The sequence below is a fragment of the Petaurus breviceps genome, unplaced genomic scaffold, assembly GCF_028583685.1.
Source record: "Petaurus breviceps papuanus isolate PSGF00001 unplaced genomic scaffold, PetGlider_PUasm1.0 185, whole genome shotgun sequence".
NCBI lineage: Eukaryota > Metazoa > Chordata > Mammalia > Diprotodontia > Petauridae > Petaurus > Petaurus breviceps.
Window position 1 is genome coordinate 5,565,680 of NW_027185797.1, and position 23,726 is coordinate 5,589,405.

The 23,726-nt window shown below is 38.9% G+C and overlaps 1 protein-coding gene across 4 annotated transcripts in view; it reads right to left on the reverse strand.

The window, feature by feature from the left end:
* Positions 1-14,533, reverse strand: part of DNAJC13 (DnaJ heat shock protein family (Hsp40) member C13) — a 115,860-nt gene extending 101,327 nt beyond the window's left edge. For 2 of the 4 annotated variants that reach the window (XM_069088372.1, XM_069088371.1), the window contains exons 1-4: positions 14,223-14,533; positions 11,228-11,271; positions 5,396-5,513; positions 1,408-1,488 (exon numbers count right to left, since the gene is read on the reverse strand). In XM_069088372.1, the coding sequence (XP_068944473.1) occupies positions 1,408-1,488; positions 5,396-5,442 (128 nt within the window). In that variant the 5' untranslated portion in view covers positions 5,443-5,513; positions 11,228-11,271; positions 14,223-14,533. The remainder of the gene's footprint in view (positions 1-1,407; positions 1,489-5,395; positions 5,514-11,227; positions 11,272-14,222) is intronic. The other 2 variants (XM_069088373.1, XM_069088374.1) reach the window with 2 other exon arrangements.
* Positions 14,534-23,726: the final 9,193 nt, after the last annotated feature.

Here is a 23,726-nt window from a genome sequence, read left to right on the forward strand (position 1 = left end):
CACTTTCAGCTCTAATTTGCTCTGTAAGATCCAAGTAAAAAAAGGGGAGGTGGGGATAGTGAGAAAGGGCATAGCAAGAGACATTTCCCCTCTGGTAGAAAGGGATGCTGGGAAGAAAAGGAAGAGGAAAGCAAGTGACTGGTTGAGAATTAATAAACATCTCCAAGATTTATAGCAGGAAGAAGCCCCACTCTGACAGCTTTATCCCCTAAATCCCTGCCATGTTCCCCTTAAACTATTCTAAGTTCTTGGTCCCACCATCCAAAGCTCTTTTCCCAGGCTGTGTCCAACCACAGTCCTTTCACCAAATTGTAAAAGTTACTAACAGTGGTTTGAATCTAGATTCCCTGCACCTACTACCAGGCAAGGTATGAAGAAAAGGAATTTTTCTTCCTATTTAAATGGCATGTGTCCTTGGAATCTCAAGGAGGGAACTCAGAATACATGTTCCCACAAAGAACACTGTTAAGCATGGGGTTAAGATGTCCAGGATCATACTTTGGATGTATTAAAGAATTAAAAAGACCGAGTCGGAAATGGAACAAAAATTAAAAGACAAACAGAATAGGATCTAAAATTTTATCACATAGACCAGACGTGTCAAAACAGGGGCTAATGGGCTGCTACAGCTCACAGCACTCCCTAGTGTAGCCCAAACCAGATTAAAATAGAATTTGGAAATATTTAACAAAATAAATAAAAATACAATAAAACAAAGATCATGTTAATATATGGTTTTCTAAGACAATAAGTAGCCAACAGGAATCTTTATGTATCGTTTAGAGGTGCCCATTTCTATTTTTGTTTGCTGACAAATTCTTTCTGGTAGTCTCTAAAAAGATGTATACCACTTTGCATTCTGCTTAATTTATTTATAAGACACACACACACACACACACACACACACACACACAGAGTTCAACAAATCAGAAACCAACATTAGAGAATCTTGAGCACAAAGAAAAAATGCCTAACAAAAACACAAATAAATAACAGAGTTAAGTTAGATAAGAATGTGATTTCAAGGATCAACTGTAATAGAGCAAAATGCAGTGCTTTTACATAAGTAATGTAATCAGAAAACATTCCTTTTTTTTAAACATCAGCTACTTCTTTTTAAATGATGCTCTTCTTCAGTTCTTCCAAAAAAGGTTAATAAGATGTGGGTAGTGGGATAAATAGAATTATATGCATTTAAATTACTAGTATACTAAGGGAAAGAGAAGAAGCATCACCCAAAATTCAGTCACGATGTCTTCTCTACATCAGGACTGAAAAATGAGTACACCTTGCTTCTGCTTCTGAGAACATTAGAGAGCATATGACTACTCTAAATTACATAGTATATGCTAAAAAGGCAAGTAAAGCAGTAGAAAATAGAAGGTAAAATAAGCAGGAAATACTTACTTCCCTCTCCATGAATGTTTTGTTGTATAGAAACAGGCCAGATCTTTATTTTCCCTAATAATATTCATTTTGCACTGAGACCTGAAAGATACATTCAAACACAAGACTTAGTGAACTTTCTACTAATTTTTATAACAATTGTACAACTTCATTTACAAGTAAGAAAAACCCAAATACTTTATATATCAGAAATTTTTATAAAGTCTTCCATTCAGTAGGAACATTGACATTAAACCAAATACATTCCAATAGGAAAAAATTTCCCAGTAGACTAGGAAAAAAACTTCTTATAAAGTACTATAGGATAGCAATAGTGTTATGCTTCCTACAAGTTGTGCTACATGACTAATTCTCCTCGGATCTCAGACAGTGCTGACTACCCCAGTTTTCCTCCCCTTTTTGTCTAGATATAGAAAAATTGGGATAGAACCACAATGAAAACAGACATTCTGCTGGTGTTATCAAGCTGGACTGGAATTTCCTTACGTTTTAGTGTCAAGTTAGCTTCTAACTGGTTTGAATTTATATATGTACTTCACTCAGATACATATTAAACTGATCACTGAACAAAAAAAAATACTTTCTCAAAAGTGATTATTCTTAAACTTTTCTCTCTTTAATTATTTCGCTATCTGGTATAGCAACAAAGGAAGACAGAAATTCCATGGGCATCTACAACTGAAATTCAGTGTCCTATGAGTAACTTTTCAACGAACCCAGAAGTACAAAAGAAGAAAGGTGAAAACTTCCTAGGGCTATTCTAGATCCCTAAGCACTCCAAAGGCATTAAAAGAGCTGTAGCACTAGGATACCTATGCAATTTCTTTTCTATGGACTTTTACTACAAACTTTTTATCTTATAATGCCCAATGAAGGAAATTAACTTAAGATTCAAGGTCAAATTTTTCTAATATTCTCAAAAATAGAAATAAGTAACATTTCAAGAAACCACCTTTATCATAAAGGACCCTAAAGCCATTCTAAGCAAGTAAAAACCTTGAAATAGGCTAGGTTTTCAGGACAAAGATGTATGAAAGTCACTTCTGAAGCACACATTTTTAATAGAATCGACAGGTTTCCTTATCCTTATATAATGTATGTTTAGATCTTCATTAAAATACTAATAATTTTAAATGTAAACATTAAGCACCTAAAATATGCAAGACACTATGCTGGGCATTATGTTACTGAAACTTTAAATACACTGAATTTTGGTAAATGATAAAGTAATTTTAAGTGACTTACTGCTTACACCAATAAACTTAAACAAGGACCTGAATGTCAAGCATAATCCTTGTATGCAAATTATTTAGAAACAATAATTTACATTAAATACACCACAAACCAAAGTTTGCTAGGATTTTAACTCCATAAAAGTTTTCTAAATGGCAACAAAACCTTTATTCCTTTATAGGCTGCAAGTTTTTTGAGGGCAGGAAATGTCTCATCTTAAGTCCCACATGTACTGCCCACTTCAGACAAGGACTACTGGATAAATCCTCTCATATGTATAACAAATAATGAGCAAAGCAATACATCTGAACCTTTTCTCTCTGAAGGCATTCTGTTTCTGAGGAACCAGAGAATTTAACAATTTGGCAGACACATACATAGTTATGGAGAGTATACTCTAGGATATACTAGGGTATACATGCTAGAATATATACCACTATACTCTAGAAAATGTTTTGAACAAGCTTTTTTCCAGTTCCAAATTTAAAGTGGAAAAAAAAACCTCTTCTAAAAACAGTATCTAAATTCTAAAATGACAAATCTGAGCCAAAAAATTCACAGCTAACAATGAGGAGAAATAAGTGATTTAGGTAGAAATTATTTGAATGTAGATACTGAAATCAATTCAGTCAAGGGAATATGAAGATAATGGCAGACCCCAATTTAAAAACAAGCTGATTTCCAAAAATTCATTTGTAAACTAGTTGTTCCTTCATTGACACAATGTTATAGGCTGGCTCAAAAACTCTTATTTAACTCACGATATGGCTGAACTGGTCTATACTGATGGTATTACATCTGCCCATCCTTTCTATGGGGGAAATGAGTCCTGAGTATGGAACACAGGTGCCACACCTTTCCCATAAAAGATTTTCCAATCTTTCTTCCCCGACAAACTGCAATACTACTGCAAAAGATTCTTTTCTTCTCTGTTTTGGTGGTTAAAAGAGTTTCCTTCCAAACCTTCCTTTTGGGTGAGGCTAATGGAAATTAGTTGCCCCCACTGCAACGGCAAGAAGCCAGAGACTCCATTAAGGGCCTCTGGGAACCAGATGAGAAGAGATGGACTTAAGACAATGACTTCAATATTCCCATGGGGTTGGGAGTTAAGAGTTACAGCTTCTAGGCATTGATGCATCATCCCTGTATGCAAACTAAAAAAGATAATTTACTTTTTAGTAACTATACTATAAGTCAAATTTTGTAAGGATTTTAATTGGACAAAAGTTAAAAAAAAAAGGCAAACAAAACTTTATTCCTTTATAGACTACAAGCTGTTTGAGGGCAAGAAGTGTCTCTTATCTCTGCAACTCCTACGAGAATGTCCACTGATTAGAGGGAAGGAGAGAAGGCCAACAGCACTGGGAAATTACAGCAATTAGAGGTAGAGATTTTAATGCAGGGAGTTTAAGGTGAAGATTGACAGAATAAGTTGAGACAATGAGTAGGGAGTTTTTTCTGAAAGTAGGAGTTAGGCAGGATTAAAGGAAGATGAGAAGACAAAGAAGCTGGGGCAGAGTGAACAGATCAGCAGCACCTTTGGGGAATAAAGGGGGCTGGGGACAAATTTAGGGGAAGAAAATAACCAACAGCAGGGGAGAAGGAAACATAGTTCCTGCTGGCAGATCCTTACATGGCAAGTCTTCCTGCAGGGTAGTTTTTTCTATAAGAAGGATTTGGGGGAGGGGGGAGAGAGACAGGGCAGGGCAGGGCAGTGTTACTGTAGTACTACAAAAATCCACAGAGCATATAGTCTATGTAAGCTAAACTCTGCACCGCTTCCATGCCATGAGCTCCCCCTTACCTTTAAAATGGAGACTGTAGGGATTTACAGAATTTGTGAAATAAGATACTATGGTTGTCTCAGCTAAAGCTGGACCTTCTGCAAGAAGCCATTCCCAATTTCCCCTTAATGCTCCTGGCCCTCCCTCAGAAGTAATCTCCAGTCTGACTGGTCCAGAGTTTGGTTACCCAGAATGGTCTGCAGGTTGTCTGCACCGTGAGACTGGGAACTCCTTGAGAGCAGGGGCTGCCTTGTCTGTCTTTGTATTCCCAGCCCTTAGCACAGTGCCTGCAACACAGCAGGCACTTAATAAATACTTGCTGACTTGACTTATGCTTAACTGGTTAAAAATTACACTGTAACACTAAATCTTCAATATGTTTTGGATAAGAAAGGTATAGATAGAAAATTCTAACAAGTATAGAATTTACTTTTGTTTCCAGTCATCTGAATCTAGCCACATACACATCAAATCTGCAGGGTCATCGTTAATCATTAGGTGATATAAGCAAGAAGTCAAGGAAGAGTAAACTAATCAGAGCAAAGAGAATGATAAAGAAAGCAAAAAGCAAAGATTGTCAGAAAAGTCAGTTTCAAAGAGAATTGAAAAGCAAAATTGTACTATGACTCCTAGACTATCTTCTGTAGTAGCAGGTACTATTCCAGTTTTTTAAGCCCCTCCCCCACAGCTTTGTACATAAACTGGTTTAAAGTGATAAAAATTTAAATTTGAATAGATTCCCAAATTAGTGGTTTTTATGGTAGTTACTTTAACACTAGGACTCTTTTTTTTTCTTTTGGACCAGACTTATGATTTTATTTGTCTAGGAAACTTCCAGTGTAGAAACTCTTTACTGAGTCAGATCAAAAGCTCATTTATAATTTAACCTCCTCAGGAGTTGCCTGGGACACTTAGAGGAACTGATTTGTACACTGTTTACATAGCTATGATACTTCATAGGAAAGACTTACAGCCTGGTCCCAGGTCTTCCTGATTCCATGGCCAGTCTTCTATCCATTATGTCCTGTTGTCTTTCAAGATGAATTTGAGAAACGAAAATGCAGATCCTTAGCCCACTGACTGCCTTAGCTTTTGGTGGTAGGGAAAAGATTTCAGTTTTAAAAAACAAATGACCATATCTGCATTAAGTATATACAATTTGTTTTTAAATATCACTGTGCTTTAAAATATTATAATGGATATTGAAATGTTTCTTAATAAAATTTTATCTAATGCACTACAGGTATAACAAATGTAGGTTTCAAGATTCTAATTAATTAAAAAAAACAGCACAAAAGACAGTGTTTTTACTCTAAAAGGTACATTTTAAATATTTCTATTTGATTTTCCTCTATTTTCAGGACGATATATTACAACATACTATAAACACTTGAAGGAGATTATTTCAAGTACTGAATATTTCAAGTATTGTTATCACTAGCCACTAAGTGGAATTTCAGATTATCTGCTTTTAAAGACCATTTCTATTTATCCAAAGAACAAGTAGATCAAAAGGCTGAAACATCCTATACCAAGTTTTAACCCTAAGGAAGGCATTAAAATTTTTGTTTTGTCTTTCAAATGCATTTACAATATGACATGCCCCAAATAGCTCTATTAAAGGCAAAAGATGTCAATGTTTCACATTGAGCAAGACTACTTCTATACTTCAAGAATGTGATTTCTTTTTAGTCCCTTCAGCCTTCAAGAGGTGCTGCAGCCAAAAAACTGGACACCCTATAGCCTCTCCAAAATTAATTAAGCTGGTCCTCAGATAGATTACCATAATCCATACTGGCCCCATACACACACACACACACACACACATATATGTGTATATCATATACATTATATATATACATATACACACACATCACGTTAGGATAACTATAATCCAGTAAAGTCAAGAATAAAAAAAAGATCACACATCCTAATATAAACAAAACAGATTAAATAGACCACTTGTTGATATCCATTTCTCACTTTGTCAAAATATATTCAAGCATAATTATCTATTTATTCTAAGCAGAACTCTAAACTACTTTTCTTAAAAGTCACCTCACATCATCATAACAGCTTTTTGCTTTGAAAACAGCATTAAGTCCTTAAGGTTGTCACTTGGCACTGATATATAGTACCATGACTTACAAAAATGAAACATGTTAAAAGTGAAAAAAAAATGCAGAAAAAATAAGGTATAATCTAGATAGAGCTGCCCCACCTCCTTGGTGGTCTCACATAATATTCTTATCCATAACAATTAAAGGTATGAAGAGCTGAAAAACCAAACAGATGCCAAAGGAAGGAGAGAAAACTTCTGCAGTGATCCTTAGAATATACTGTACATACTGTCAACTCCTAGCTAGAGGTCACAAATCCAAAAGCCTGGTAAGTCATACCCAGAGTTGTGGTCCCACACAGTAAGCGATATTTTAATGTCCAGAAAGACAGGTGGTCAGAAGGACTAACATACACTGGATTAGCTTGGGGACCAATAATGCACCACATTTAAAAATCTCGATTTCATCTTCTAATTATTAGACCGCAATTAAATACCTCAACTTGGTAAAATTGCTTTCCCTCTGACTTCTATTTTTATGAAGTAGTGACACACCCTTTTCAACCATTCCTTCATAAAGTTACAACTATAGCATTTCATTCTTTCATTCTCCAGCCCTTGATTTAAATGCCTTTCAATTCAATAAACATATCAAATGCAAACTGTATGCTGAGAACAGTGCTAGGAAGAGCACATGAAGATAATTTAGTATGTCAATTTTGGGATCTAGATTGTTGTCATTTGGTTTACTAAACATTTGTAGTAGCAGTCTCATTCACAGACCTGCTCAGTGTTCCATCTAGCTTCCTTCCATTTATCACTAACTAATTCAGGATTAAATGCAGTGTTACTGACTTAGAAAGCTTTCACAGTTGTGATCACATAAGCACTTAAAAAGGATATATGAATATTTCCTGGGAAGAAGTCTATAATAAGGAAAACCTCACTCAGAATTAAAAAAAAAATCTCATTATGTCCTATTATTAGTATGAACATTTCCCCAAATAGTCCCAATTTAGCATTTGCCACTTTACTCTTGATGCTTTCCACTTAACTTCAGTTTGCAAAATTTCAAACAAGAGGTAATCATTGTATGAGCCTGATTTAATCCCCTAGATTCAAATTACCTAATTTAATGCATACTCCCCTTATTCTACTTCTGTCATGGCTTCTAAAATTGTCCAGGTTATACTGAAATATCCAGGTAAATGAAAGAGGGAGCTTTAATCAAAACTGCTTGTCTTTTTTTTAAGCTTATATTCTGCATGAGGAAATGATTTTCATAATAAGAGTCAAGTACCTTGTGATTCCTACATTGAGATAATGGTAATCTAATGGAAAATGATAGCACTTTTTTTTAAAACCATGATTCTTTTAAAAGATCTAAAATATAAGTTTATCAAAATTTAAGTTTATCTTCATTAACCACTTTCAAGTATTCAATCAAAACTAAATTTCTGTGCTTTTCCCCTCCAAAACACAGGCCCACATATTCACAATATAAATGAGCTAACTCCAGAAGGAAAAACAACATTATATTTAAGTACCCCCAACCTTTTGCTACAACTACACTTTAAAAATATTTTTCACCAAAATTACATTCCAAAATGTTTTACAAGTTAGGAAACTATGTTTCAAAGAAACAGAAGATCAAATTATGAAAAATCAACTACATTTAAAAGATTACACTGTGATAAAACCACAAGTGGTTTTTTAAATCTTTAAAAATTTCAAGTTAGTTTTGTTAGGAATAAGAATGAAATTCTTTGTCTCAATAAATATAAAAATGTTAAGTGATTAGCAGCATAGTCAATTTTTATACAGGTTAAAAATAATACAAATTAGGCTGCTTGCATTGTCTAGATGAAATGCTGCTATAAGAACTTTAACCCACTGCTTTATTTTTAACTTGACTTCTTAACTTGTAATCTTTAACTTAACTATAAAAAGAAGTTGCTTCTAAAGAAATTAATGTGGCTGTCCAGAACCATTTTAAAATCTTACAATTTAATTTAGGGTTCATACCTTCCCAAATGTTACCCTACAATGCAAGAAACTAAAACTGTCATGAGAACAAACCAACAAAACCTAAGTTCTTCTTTCAGAATGGATTTATGACCACTTAAGTCTTTAACCATTATCAGTATGAGCACATTATTAATTATCCTCAGAATACCGCATCTGACCAACCAGTGTTTCATGAAAGTTAAGAACTATGCATTCTATACAAGCCACACAACAGCATTTGCCACCCATGCTGCTTTTGTTGACAGGATGAGAGTTCCATTGTCCTCTGCTCAGGTTATACCTGGAAATGTTGGGTTCAGCTCTCAGTGCCATGTTTAAGGATAGTGATAAGAGGGTGCATATCCAGAGGAGAGCAAGCAGAACGATGAAAGGTTTTTGAATCCAATACATGGATTAAACAGATGGGGATATATATTGAGACTAGTAAAGATTTAGGAGGGCATGATTATCTGTTTTTCAAATATCTGAATGGCTCTCATGTTAAGTTAAGAAGTATACACTTACTGTGTGCCAAGCAGTGGGGGATACAAAGGCAAAAACAGTTCCTACCCTCAAGAAGTTCACGGTTTAATAGAGAACATGTAAACAACAGTGTACAAACATAGGGCAGTCAGGTGGCACAATGGATAGAGTGCTGGTACTGGAATCAGGAAAACATCTTCCTGAGGATCAAATCTGGCCTCAGATATTTACTAGCCAGATGGTCCCGGGCAAGTCACTTTTTTTACCCTGTTTGCCTTAGTTTCCTCATGTGTAAAATGAGCTGGAAAAAAAATGGCAAAACACACCAGTATCTTTGCCCAGAAAACCCCAAATGGGGTCATGAAGATTTGGTCTCTACCAAAATGTACAAACAAGACATATACATGATTAACTAGAGATCATCTTGGAGAAAAGGCACTAGCATTAAAAAAGACTGGAAAAGGCTTTTTGCAGAAGGTGGGATTTTAGCAGAGATTTGCAGAAAGCCATGGAAGCTCAGAGGATGAGATGAGGATAGAGAGATTGGAAATTTTGATTTGGGGAACTACTAAAAATGCCTAGAGTCAGGGCATGGAGTGTTTTGTGCTAGGCACAAGGAGGTCAGTATGACTGGATGGCAGAGTACCTGGTGAGAAGTGTAAGAAATGTGAAATAGGGAATACGCTATTTGGCCCTCAAGGCAGAATTAGGAGAAATGGTGAAAAATACTCACAAAAAAATTCAGACCTAATAGCAAGAAAAACTCCATAGCAATTAGCATGATCCCAAAGTAGAAAGAATGGGATGCCTTAGGAAGTGTCACAGGCACCTCCTCTTTCAAGGTCTTTAAAGAGAGTACTTTAAGGTATGAACTGAACTAGGTGGCTACAGAAGCCCCTTACAACCCCAAAATTCAGTGAATCTGTAATGAGGTGCTAAAATTATATCACTTACTGTGGTTCTGGTCTCCCTTCAGTTACTTTATTTTTGAAAGAATGAAATAAATGTAAGTGGATAGCAACAAAGTTAGCAATCTCATAAAATTTTAGCTAATATCTATACTTTTATATTATACTAATATCTATACTAATTAACACCCATCAAGTTGCAGCACGTTACCTTTGTGAAATGCTTACCTATAGTTTTTACTTAGTTTAAGGAAAAATCTCTTTATAGCTTTCAAAACACAACATTGCGGGTGTCCACAGAATTTGAGATCTCCTTTTTACTAATACTATTTTAAATGGAAATGGTGATTTAGGGTCATGCATGCAAAACATTATAAAGTAACTCCAGACTTGAAGCAGTAAGGAATATAAAAACAAAAAATTAGAAGTATATGCCACAGCAGTGAGATACCCTTCTTTATTTGGGGATGAGAAACAGTATAGCAATATGGATAGAAAGTCAAGAGTGAAGACAGAAAATTTGTGTTCAAGTCTTGTCTGTGACACATATAGCTCCTGGTGCTCTAAGTAAACATGCATTGGTAAGAGCTTCCTTACATACCAGCTCCCTATACTAACAAGATCAAGGTCCAGGCAGTATCAGGCACCTATTCCTAATGAATTTCAAAGTAAGCAAAGTTCTGTTTCACTGAGTCTTTACTTTCCAACACTTCCTGGTACTAATATTTCTGAACTTTGAAAATGCCTTAACCATATATAAACACTCAATTTGTATGTCACTGCAGCTTTCTCAAAAAGTGTCTTTATGTTTGTCATTTTATCTTCAGAATATAATACGTTTGATGCAAGCACACTGTGTACCAGATTAGCATGCCCTTTAACCCTACATACAAACTGCAAGTTTACTTTCAAGGATCTAATAAGATTAGTATTATGAGAAGAAAGAGGAGGAAGAGGGGGAAAAATGAGAGAGGAAAAAGGGAGGGAGAGGTAGGGAGAAAAAGAAAGATAGATGGGCTTAAGACACTTTGTTCCAATGGGCAAAATTTATGTTCTGGAACGGTACTCTAACCTATTACTATTCTTCTGGCTAACTTGTAATACAAGGCATGAAATTTCACCAGGTTCTCAAGTATAACAAAGTTTTGCTCTAAGCATCTCTAAACACTGTTCCTTTCACAATTAAAAAAATTAAATTGTTACTGTTTCTTCTTTCCATACTTTAAGATAGCAACAAAATGTAAGCTTTTAGTCTGACTTTCTGATACATATTCTTTAAGGGAAATTTCAACCTTTTCAATTAAATCAGCAGTTAAAAACCCCCAAGGCAGGGGGAAAAGGCCTACCTGTTAGAGAATGACAAGCACCCAAAAGAGACCTTGTATCATGCCTAGAAATTAAACAAACAAATAAGCACTCCTTAGGAAGAGCAATAGAAGGTCAAGGAAAAGGTTTTGCTTTTGCTGCTTCAAATGATAAGACAAAATTTGAGAGAAAAAACAAACTGCCCTAAAATAAAACATATTAACAATCTTAAACTTATAGACAGAAACAGCTACAATAATAATTTCAAAATGCTTTAGTGGCTTGGTTTTGCCTTCCCTAAACTCTTTCTGACCAGTCATGGCACACATATGGAAAGAAATAGTCTCTAACACACCCAGGGCCCAAATCAACAGGGCTTTTTAGGTTCAAGTCAATACTGTACTACTAGTGTATGCTTTGAGGCACAGCTAGAAAATGTATGGGTTTTGTGGGCTCACATACAAAGATGCCTGAAAGCATTTAAGGGCACATTTAAGTTAGTACTCCTAGCAAAATATCATGTTACAAAGTATACTCTCCATTGTCAAGACAGGTAACTGTAACTAAGTCAAAGTGTGCCACAACTAAGTTAAACAATCCTTAAAAGATTCTCCCTGTAATTTAAATCATGGCATCATAGTTTTAAAGATGGAAGAGGCCTTATAAATCATTTAATTCAAAGATTGTGGAAGATGATTCTCCCAGAGGTTGTGACTTATGGGGGTTCACTCAGCTGGTTATTAGCAAACCGAGTTTCAAAATAAGATTCCTTGGACCACTTTCAACCATTACAAATAATACTTGGGGTAAATATAACAAGCAGATACAACTTTTTGCTGTTGCTTCTCTCCAATGGCTGCTCACCTGAGTTTACAGAATTTGAATATATAAAGGATATCTACAGCAGGTTCATTTTATAGACTAGAAAAACCAAAGTCAAGGGTAACTTCCTAGAGTCACACATGGCAAAAAAAATGGAGGAGCCAGAATTCAAACCTAGGTCTTTTTAGTCGAAATACAGTGTACTTTCCACTACACCCAGCTGCCTTCCAACTGATTGTTGCTATTTTTTAGTACCTCAAAGTACTGAAGGTTTATACATAGTATTTGTCCTCAGGAGGGCAGAGATAGTAAGTGGAAACCTAAATCAGTAATTCAATAATTCAATCAACTTTTAGCAAGTGGGGGTGTGTGTGTTACTGGTTGTGAAGGAAGGAGAAAACCCAAATGCTTTACTTTTTAACAACTCTGAATTTCACTTATCCATACAAGCTTTTGCCAAAGTTAGTGAAGGACTATACCTCTCTTCAGGAATCAATTTACTATCCCATTTGAGAAGCTAAGGAAATAAGCTTACCTTCAACCTGAAAAAAGACTCAGCTTTATGTTTTCAGGGGTTTCTTAGGCTCACAAGATATTTATTCTTATTTCATTTATTTATTTTTGCTGCTTGTTGGAGGGGGGAAGGCAGGGCAATTGGGGTTAAGTGACTTGCCCAAGGTCACACAGCTAGTAAGAGTTAAGCATCTGAGGCAGGATCTGAACTCAGGTCCTCCTGACTCCAGGGCCAGTGTTCTATTCACTGTGACAGATGGTTATTCTTTAAAAGAAAGAACGTGAAAGCAGCTTTCATCATCACAGACTTCAAGCAATTTTCACAATTTTCAAAGTTGGTATGATTAAGCATTATTCTTACATTTAAACTCTCTGCTCATGGAGAAATATTTGCTATTTTACCCTCAATGAATAAGGAAAGCACTGATTTCCAGGAACTGGACCAGATGTCTCTGAATATACTGCTGCCTTCCACTCCACTACTGCTTCTGTCCTCCTCCTACTTTCCTTTTTCTCTCTTTATTACCCTTTATTTCCTTTTTAAAAATATTACCCTTTATTTATCATATAAACAAATATTTATTTCTTCACTTAATGTTAAAAAATGCTTAATTTCCAACATTAAACCTGAACTTGAGATGTTTACTGTGGCAATGTGCTATACCTATCTACTTTCCATTTTGACTTTAAAAGCATATTAAGCTTAGATTATGTTTTGATTCCCGTTTTGCTATTCTAGATCTTTTGAAAGCACAAAGCTAGTTTATGTAAGCTGAGAATCAGAGTCAGACAAGGAAACTGATTTTCAGCTACAGATAAACTGCTAAAGAAGTAATGATAGGATCTTGTCCTATGAGGACTTTACACTGTTTTCTATTTATGAATGTGATTCACATTTTTATGATGTGTACCTAAAATCAGCTTTCTGAAACCGACCACAAACCTCAAATTTTGTCCAATCAAAAAAGGGAAAAGGCACAAGAAAAAAGATGCAAATACAAAACCTGAAACTCCTGAAGAAAAGCTTGAAAATCTTTACTGCTTTTTACAATGTAAATATGCTGCATTAATTTCCCAAAAGCTCTTTAGCACGAAGAGAGCACGTACAGAGAGAAACGGTTGTCTCGGGGAAGCTGAAGAGAGGATTAAAGCAAAGACCACCACACTCTTTAGCACGAATTGGGCAGGTACAGAGAAAGAGCTGTCTCCAGGAAGTTGGACAGAGCACCACAGTGAAGACCACTAAACTTTTGTTTAGACAACGTCGGACAAAGCTTTGCCAGACATCATTTTTTTTTTTTTAAAGCTGAAAAGAAAAAAAAACCCTCACAAAGGAAATAGGATGCACCTGGGGGCTCCGTGGTCCCAGCCTGGAGCAAGCAGGGGGAGGAGATGCGGGGTGAAAAGATACTTCCCATTCCAGCTTTCGTAACAGGGTAAGAATAAGCTTCAACAGCTGCTCCGCTCAGAAGCTAAGCCTCCGCCTCCCACCCAAAGCCTCGGACAGTGAGAGTGAAAAACTTCAGTCCCTCCTCCGCCCGCTGCCGGAGCCCGAGGGAGGCTGCCGGCGCCGGGGGACGCTGCGAGCGGGGTCCGGCCGGGGGACGCCCCAGCCCCGCTGGCTGCCCCGCGCCGAGCTCCCGGGCGGAGGCCGCGCCCGCGGGGCGCCGCCGCCGGACGGCAGGGAAGGAGCGGCTTTACCTGGGCAGGGCACCGGAGAGGCGCTCCTCGCTCCGCGCTCTTCGCTTGCCCGGCCGGGCGCCTCCCACCGCCGCCGCTGCTCCCGCTGCCGCGCCCAGAGGGTGGCTGAGGCGCCCGCCTGGCTACCCGGCCCAACCTGGCCCAGCCTCCTCGCCACTTCCTGCTCCCAGCCGCCGGGGGACTGCTGCGGCCGCCGCGCTCTCCGCCCCCTCCGACTCCTTCTCCTGCTGCCTCTCAGAGGCTGGCTCTGGAGGCCGCCATCTTCGCTTCGGCTACGGGCGACCGCGCTCAGCGCGCCTGCGTGGCCGCCGCCCGAGGCTGTCACGAGACCGGGTCAGCTGATTTCTACACCACCCACCCTCCCCCGCCTCTTCCGTTCAGCCTCTCAGGCCAACACTAGATCTGAGCCAAGGCACTCCAATCCCGCCCCCTACACTCCTTCTCCCACCCATTCCTCCGCCCCGTCCGGGCCTGAAGCCCACCCACAACCCACAGCTTGTCAATCCTGCCTGTGAAAGCGCATGTGTAGGGGCTGACGCGGGGGCGGGGCAGAAGAGAAGGAAGCTAAGGGGGAAGAGTCAGAGTCCAGGCAGCACGAGGGGCGACTCTTCCCCGCCTCCGAGGGCGCATGCTTAGGGTCGAGGAATGGGCGGGGCAGAAGACGGAAAAGGAAAAGGGGCGAGTCAGTCCGGGAAGCACGAGGCCCCAGAGAGCGCATGCGTGGAGTTTAGGCAGGGGCGGGGCAGAAGAGACGGGAGAGTCAGAGTCCGAGCAGCACGTGGAGCGACACGCCCCTGCCTTTCCCGAACTGGGAGGGGGCCTTACAGAAAGAAGTGTTGGGTTTTGTAACGAGGGGTCCTCGTACTTGGCTGCCTGGGCCACTCTAGCCAGGCAGAAACCGAAATAAATCAAGTATGAGCCCCTCTCCCAGTTCCGTGCCAGGAGTTCAGGGAGGGCCTCAGGCCGCAGCATCTCCCCGGGCTGGCACCCGGGCTTACTTTCGGATCTTGAGCAAGCTTTGGGGGGCAGGAATGCTTTGAGAGAGTCATGGGGGGGGGGGGAACTTGGAGCTCATCCAGTCCAACTCGCTCATTTTACAGAGAAGGAATCGGAGGCCAAGGTGAAGTGATTTGCCTGAGTGTCTAAGGCAGGATTTGAACTTGGGTCTTCCTAACGTCTAGCCCAGCGTTGTAGCCTCCTCATAACCAGCATCCTCACACAGGGAAGAGAAAGGAATAGGTAAAATTCAGGGCTGCTTCTGGCGCAGGCTGCTTGAGTTACTGTGGGATAGGGAGTGGGGCTTGGGTAAGGAGCCCGGGTTTGCCAGGTCCAAGCCGTGGGGTCAGGTGGCTAGGGTAGCTCAGGAACGTTGAGAAGTTCTTGACGAGTAGACTTGGAACACCCAACGCACAATAGATTTTGGAGAAGGATTTTAATAAATAGCCAAACTGTTATTGGAACTCAGCTCCTCAGATTTCCAGGCTAAGGCTGGTTTCAGTACACTGACTAAGATATTTTCCTTCCTGTCTGATTACAGTCATACGTTTGACGTGATCCAGTACTGTTTAACTAGTCAATTTTTTTTTTTAACTTCTGGCCATGGATATCTCATACTCAGAACAACAAAAATTAAACAGCATCAATTTTGTAAAAATCAAGTGGATTTTTTTTTTTTGCATTTCAGATTTTGTACTTTTTGTAAGCAGTAATCTGATTTGTATTATCAAACCTGATAATGTATGCAAAGTGCTTTTTGAACTATGAGGGTATATAGATTTGAATGATCATTACAGTTATTTATGTACATAGAGTCATACAGCTAAAACTGGAAGACACCTGTAGATATTCTAGTCCAAGGCTTTCATTTTATAGATAAGGAATCTGAGACTGAGGGAGATTGAGAAATTTGCCCCAAGGTTGTACAGGTAGAAAGTGTTAGAGGTAGAATTTGAATCCAGGTCCTCTGATTCAGTCCTCTCTCCCTGCAACCCCCTTGGTTTACAGATGAGCAACTGAGGCCCAGAGAGGTTAAGCAATTTGCTGAAGGTTACACTTAATTAGTTACAGGCAGGACTTGAACCTAGGTCCTCTACTTCCCGGTTCAGCATTCTTTCTCTTCTACTGCAAGAGGTGAGTCAAAGAAATGAAAAATTGTGATGGGTCTTTCTGACTTCAGATCCAGTTGTCTTTCCACTGCACCACATTCTCTCCCCATGTCTTGTTTCTTCTTTACATAGTGTCATAATTCTTTACATACTATGTCATAATTCCCAGTGTGTTACACATAATAGGTGCTTAATTAATTTCAATTGAAATGGAAAGTATGGCATAATCTCTGGATAACATGAAGGAAGCAATATCACAGTGAATTAGAACAATTTTGATATTAAACTAAATACTTTAGAAGAAAGTGTGCTTCCTGAGGGAAAGATGTCTATTTCATTTAATTCTAAAATCTCATGCAGTTCCTTGCACATAGTAGGTGATCAATAAATGCTGCTGAAGTGGGTCAGATTCAGTAAAGATCAAAGCTAGCCTTTCAGATTGCTGGGCTCTGGATTTCAAGGAGTCACTTACAGAGGAAAGCACCTTAAACTGAAGTTCTTAACTCTTACTAAAGCTATGCTTCCTCCTCTACTCAATATCACCAGAGATTTCTACCATCAAACCTGATCTGATGCATGGGGATTTTCTCTTCCCTCAAAGTAGGTATCTGCTCTAACAGACTCCCACCAATGAATGTAAGTTCTTCCTAAAGAGTAAGGCTGATGCCAGTGTTGCCTTTTTTTGGGGTGGGGGTGGTTCTACACATACATTCCTATTAAACACATTTTTTTTTATTTTACATTAGTCATGTTGCATAGAAGAATTATGATGAATGGGAAAAACCATGAGAAAGAAAAAAAATAAGATAGTCTGCTTCATTCCACATTCTGACTCCATAGCTCTTTCTCTGGATGTGGCTGGCATTTTCCATCAGGTGTCCTTTGGAATTGTTTTAGATCCTTGCATTGCTGAGAAGGGCTAAGTCTTTCAAAATCAATCCTTGCACACTGTGGCTGTTACCGTGTACAGTGTTTTCCTGGTTCTGCTCCCCTCACTCAGCATCAGTTTATATAAATCTTTCCTGGTCTCTCTGAAGTCCACCTGTTCATCATTTCTTATAGCACAATAGTATTCCATTACATTTATATACCACAACTTGTTTAGCCATTCCCCAATTGATGGGCATCCCCTCAATTTCTAGTTCTTGGCTACCACAAAAAGAGCTGCTACAAATATTTTTGTATATATGGGTCCTTTTCCCATTTTTATGATCTGTTTGGGATACAGCCCTAGAAGTGGTATTACTGAATCAAAGGGTATGCACATTTTTATAGCCCTTTGGGCATAGTTCCAAATTGCTCTCCAGAATGGTTTGATCAGCTCACAGCTCCACCAACAATGAACTTCCCCACATCTTCTCCAACATTTATTATCTTCCTATTTTGTCATGTCAGCCAATCTGATAGTGTGATGTGGTACCTCAGAGTTGTTTGGATTTGCATCTCTGTAATCAATAGTGATTTAGAGCATTTTTTCATATGACTAGATAGCTTTAATTTCTTCCTCTGAAAACTGCTTATTCATATCCTTTGACCATTTATCAATTGGGGAATGACTTATACTCTTGTAAATTTGACTCAGTTCTCTTTATATTTTAGAAATGAGGCCTTTATCAGAGACACAGGTTGTAAAATTCTTTCCCAGTTTTCTGCTTCCCTCCTAATCTTGGTTGCATTGGCTTTGTTTGTGCAAAAACTTTTCAATTTAATATGATCAAAATTATCCATTTTGCATTTCATAATGTTCTCTATCTCTTGTTTGGTTATAAATTTTTCAATTCTCCATAAATCTGACAGATAAACTATTCATTGCTCCCCTAATTTGTTTATAGTATCAGCCTTTATACCTAGATCATTATATCAACAATGCAGTATTCACAATGCCTATGGTAACTATAAATATGCTGATATGGTTATTAATCACAAAATGTAACAGGCTCTCTACATTGGGAACAAAGCTAGAACATTTATTCAAATACCAGAAAACTGAGTCCCCAAACCAGAAAGTCAGAGCCATCACAGTAGTTATAAAGTTGGCACATGTAGTTAATGCAGTAAACACCCGCATTCTCAAGCCTTCAAAACAGAACAGGCTACCTCAGGCAAAATTCCTCCTCTCCTCACTCATGGCGATTGCTCAGCATCCATGGAGCTAGCTCCCAGCAGCTCTGGCCCCCTGCAGTTCCCACCTCCAGTGGTCTTTAGCATAAATTCTGGCTGGCTCAAAAAAAAAAAAGGAGTTCACACCGGCGGCCTGTTGCTTCCAGTCACTGCTGGCTCCAGCTCAACTCCAGTTTCATCCTGCCCCACCCCTTCCTGCTATGTCATTAAGTTCAAGGGGCATGGAAGATCTTCAAATCCCATAATCATTACAATCATGTACCCATTTGGACTTTGTTCTGGTATATGGTTTCAGACGTTGGTCTATGCCCAGTTTCTGCCATACTATTTTCTAGTTTTCCTGGCAGTTTTTGTCAGTCAGGGAGTTCTTATCCCAGAAGCTGGGGTCTTTGGGTTTATCAAGCAGTAGATTGCTATAGTCATTGACTATTGTGTCTTGTGTACCTAACTTACTTCACTCATCAGCCCCTCTATTTCTTAGCCAGTACCAAGTGGTTTTGATGGTTGCTACTTTATAGTACAATTTAAGATCTGGTATGGCTAGGTCACCTTCCCCAGCATTTCTTTTCATTAATTCTCTTGATATTCTGGACCTTTTGTTCTTCCAGATGAATTTTGATATTTTTTTTCTAGCTCTAAAAGATAATTTTTTGGTAGTAGTTTTACTGATTTTTATGAGTTATCATATCCTGCTGTAGATTTCAGGGCTCATTTAGAATATTTCTTTGTGAAACAGAGCCTGAGAATCTCAAAGACTCCCTAAAGAGGATTTATAGGCATATAGTGAGGTAGAAGGGAAAGAATGCTTTATTTGGAGTTAGAGAATCTTGACTGTCCTCTCTTGTGCTGAATATCTGTCTGTAAAATGAAGGGGATAGAGTAGATCTAATAGTCTTTCCAAATCTAACACTATGATCCTATTACTGAAACAAGAATGAGTCGGATTGTTGTTCAGTCGTGTCTGAGTCTTTGTGACCCCATTTGGGATTTTCTTGGCAAAGATACCAGAGTAGTTTGCCATTTCCTTCTCCAGCTCATTTTACAGATCAGGAAACTGAGGCAAACAGGGTTAAGTGACTTACCCAGGGTCTTACAGCTAATGTCTGAGGTAGGATTTGAACTCAGGCCCACCTGACTGCAGGCCTAGTATTCTCTCCACTGTGTCCTCTAGCTACCCCTGAAGAGAATAACTGTCAATGAGATGACAGATCTATTGATGCATATAAAAGTGATGAAAATAACTGTTGTATGTTCTTCCTCAATGTTTGCAAAATTTGAAGCCTATTTTATGTAAATTGTTTCTGGTACTGTGACTTTTGTCTTTTCAGGCTCCTTCATGGTCAGAACACAGGACTTAGATTTTAATTTTGCTGGAGGGTATTATGGATAGAAATGCTAAAGAAACTGTTTATAGATTGTTCTCCTTTGCCTCAAGTGATCCCCTAGTTCTACAAATTCTTTGGTGTCTATTTTTGCTTGTTTCATTCAAAAAAAAAAATGCTGGTCTGGTTTGTCCTTGAACCAGCCCTTCTTCCCCTGCACCATATGAGGCCTGTGAGGAAACCGCAGTTCCTAGAGGAGGGAGGACCTGGGGGAGAGCAGAAGGAGGAAGAGAGGAAGGAAGCTGAAGAAACATTAGTTATGCAAATATGCTACTCTTACAGCTGAACTGAGCTCTTGGGAGGCCCTATGCCAGCACCCCTTCCTGCATTGCTGTAACTTCCTATTGGCTCCTATGTAAACTCGCAGCAAGTTTCTTCTCTTTGGGTCTTCATTTCTACATCTATAAAATGGGAGGAGTTGAACAAAAAAATATCTAATATTTCTCCCAGTTTGTTTTTGTGCAGAGCAAAGGGAACTCCTAGAGCCACAGAATCTGAGTGAGAAACAACCTCTGAGACTATGTAGTCCTATCCTGATTTCAACAGGAATCCCTGCAACGACAGGCCAACAAAGAAGTCCTCCAGCCTGTGCTTGACTACCTCCACTGATGGGGAACCCATTAGTTCCAGATAGATATAGCTTACTTAATTTTTGGACATAATTGTTAGGAACTTTTCCTCTATATCCTGAGTCTGTGCCTGTAATTTCCAGTTGACTCCTAATCCTGCCCTCTGGAGCCAGGCAGGAAAAGTCATTCATCTCTTTTCCACATGATGGCCCTTCAGATGCTTGAAGACAGCTATCATGTCCCCCCCCCTTTTTTTTTTTGACTGCAGACTAAACATTCTCAGTTACCTCAACCCAAACTCATATGGCATCTTCTGTAGGCCACTTGCTGTCCTGGTCATACTCCTCTCAGTGCAATCCCATTTGTTAGCTTCCTTCCTAAAATGGGGTGCCCAGAAATGAATATAGTGGTTAAGAGGGAGTCTGAGCAGGAGAGATTACTTCAAGACTGTTCCTATTTGATCATTTTGCATCCTGAGATAGCACCAGGGTCACCTGCAGTTTTGACCAACACATCATCCATGCCTTCATTCACTTACTGATTTTTTTAAATAGTTGAAAAGACTAAGACTGGGGCAGCCAGGTGGCTCAGCGAGTAAGAGCACTGGCTCCAGTGTTGAGAAGACCTGGAGATCGAATCCCAGGCTCAGACACTTAGCATCCACCCAGAAACACCTGGCCGTGTAACCTTGAGCAAGTTACTTAGCCCCAATTGCTTAGGGGCGGCCAGGTGGCTCAGCTAGTAAGAGCACCGGCTCCAGTGTTGGGATGACCTGGATCAAATCCGGGCTCAGATACTCAGCACCACACCCAGAAATAATAACTGGCCGTGTAACCTTGAGCAAGTTACTTAACCCCGGTTGTTTAAAAAAAAAAAAAAGAGTAAGGACAGTCAATGGGGCGCTCTACAAGAGACAGGCGAGCTTTGCTTAACTCTCCTTGGAGTAAAGTCATTCGGCCGTTGCAGACAGTTAGCTGCACTGTCATCTAGCCCACATCTCTTCATCCTGACAACCAGGAAATGATGAGGTTTGTCATACGCTTTTCTGAAATACAGCTGTCTTATCTATGATATCTCCCTGATCTTTTGATCGAGTAACTCTGTTGAAACAGGCAACATGTTGTCATAAATGATTATTAATAGTAATTAGCATCATGAGATTCAGAGCTCCCCTCTCCCTTCTTTGAAAGTCCTGACTTTAAGTCCAGTTTTTTCTTTTGTTTTTGGGCAAGGCAATCTGGGCTAAGTGACTTGCTCAGGGTCACACAACTAGTAAGTATCAAGTGTCTGAGGTCAGATTTGAACACAGGTCCTCCTGATTCCAGGGCCAGTGCTCTATACACTGTGTCACCTATCTGCCCCAAGCCCAGTTTTTCTTGAAGGACATTACTGATAATGAGATTTCTCCTCCTTCTGGTTCAGACCACACCAAACCTTGCAAGGAATTTAATCTGGGATGGGGAAGACTGTAGTGTTCTGCACAGGCTTAGGTAAGGTATACATTCCTTGAATTGATAGTCTAAAGTGTCTTGTATAGAGATACTTTACCTATCCAAGAGGTACTCATTTTAATTTTAATATAGCCCACCTCCAATCACATTAACCAGTTAGATTTGATTGCTGTTTGATGGACTACCTACTGTTTTGAAGGGTATATAAATTGTCAGTCTGACACCATGATTGTCTTTGATCTAAGATAGATGGCCAAGTGACTTTCCTTTTGTCAATAGCCTGCTGGACTTAACTAATAAAATGATTAAATTACAGAGAAACTATGTCTCTTGAACCTTTAGAAACATCACAATATTTAGTTTTCATTATCTGTTCTTGATGGACCTAAATTAACTCTTAATGATCATTTATTTATAACTACTCACAAATTTTCATTTTAATAACTCCTTATAAAATTTTGTTAGGAGTCAAAGTCGAGATGACCAGTCTTATCATCCAAAGACTCTACCCTCTTTCTCTTTTTTGGAACATCAGAAGACAGCAACAAATTTATTCTGTAAAATTTGGATTCCATCAAAAGATCACACTTAAGGACCTAGAAGGCCACAGGTTCCCCACCCCTGGTATATTCCTTTCCTCAACTTACACCTGGAGTTTCAGCCGACTCGTACTGTTGGATCAGATTTTCTCCAAAATCTCTTACAGCCCTAAATCCTGTGATCCTAAATAAGCTCCTTGCTTTCATAGAGATTACAAATTAGGAGATTGTAGTTTTTATTTATGTAGCATTTACAGAGCCTTTCATGTACTTTGAGTCCTTACAATAATCCTATGGTAGGTAAAGTATTCTTATTTCCTTTGTTTTTCTGACCTGGTCTCTTGATTTCATTGATATAGATAGGGAGCACCCAATGAGGAAATTCCCTCACCCCATCAATATAGATCTGCAGCTACTCTGCAATTTGTAACCTTAGATAGTTGCCTAGGGCAATGAGAGGTTAGGTAATTTGCCTTGTGTGACCAGAGGTGGGACCTGAACCCAGGTCCTCATGACTGGCCCTCTACTATATAACACAGCCCTTTCTGTTTTGTTGAGGAGCAAACTGAGGTTCATTTTTCTACAGTTCAGGAATGTAGGGAATTAAGAGACTCTATCATAGGGCCAAGAGTGGGAGGAAGTGTAAAAACTCATGACTAAACAAAGATCTTTCAGTGTCCTTTTCTATTATTATTATTAGTTTTCTTAAATTTCAACAGTGAAATTTTTCAAATATGCCTTTCTTTGTTACTTTAGGTGAGGATTTTCAAATTCCAATATTGAATCTTGTCAATTTAAAATAGTTTGTCCAGTCAGATTCTAGATACTTCCAGAATAAGATGAAATTTCTCCACAAACAATGTCTAGAATTTGGAGGCAACCAAGATTTCCAGTCTGCTATTAAATTATTAAGATTGCATGCTACTATTTCTGTCCACAGCAGCAATTCTTCTATCTAAAATCCTTTAAGTGTGTCTGAAAACTAGAAATATATCATTAGTTATTTTTTCAGCTGACCCTCAACTACAGACTCAATCTTTAAAAACGATTGATGTGGTTGGATGATGGGTTCATGGATTTAGAGCTGGAAGAGATCTTCTTTCTCTTAGACAACAGGTTTTCTATGTTTTTCAGTGACCATAAGAGCTGCAATGACAAAAAGAACAGGTATTTTTTCTCTCTCTCATAACAAACAGAGCAGGGCTGCAAAAATGTTTATCCCTGAGGCTGACATTCATACCATAACTCAGTGCTCTGTGAACTAAGGGTGCTTTCATCTCTGAGCTCTAAGTGCCTGATGACCAAAACAAGTATCATCCTTCTCCCTGTCTTCATAA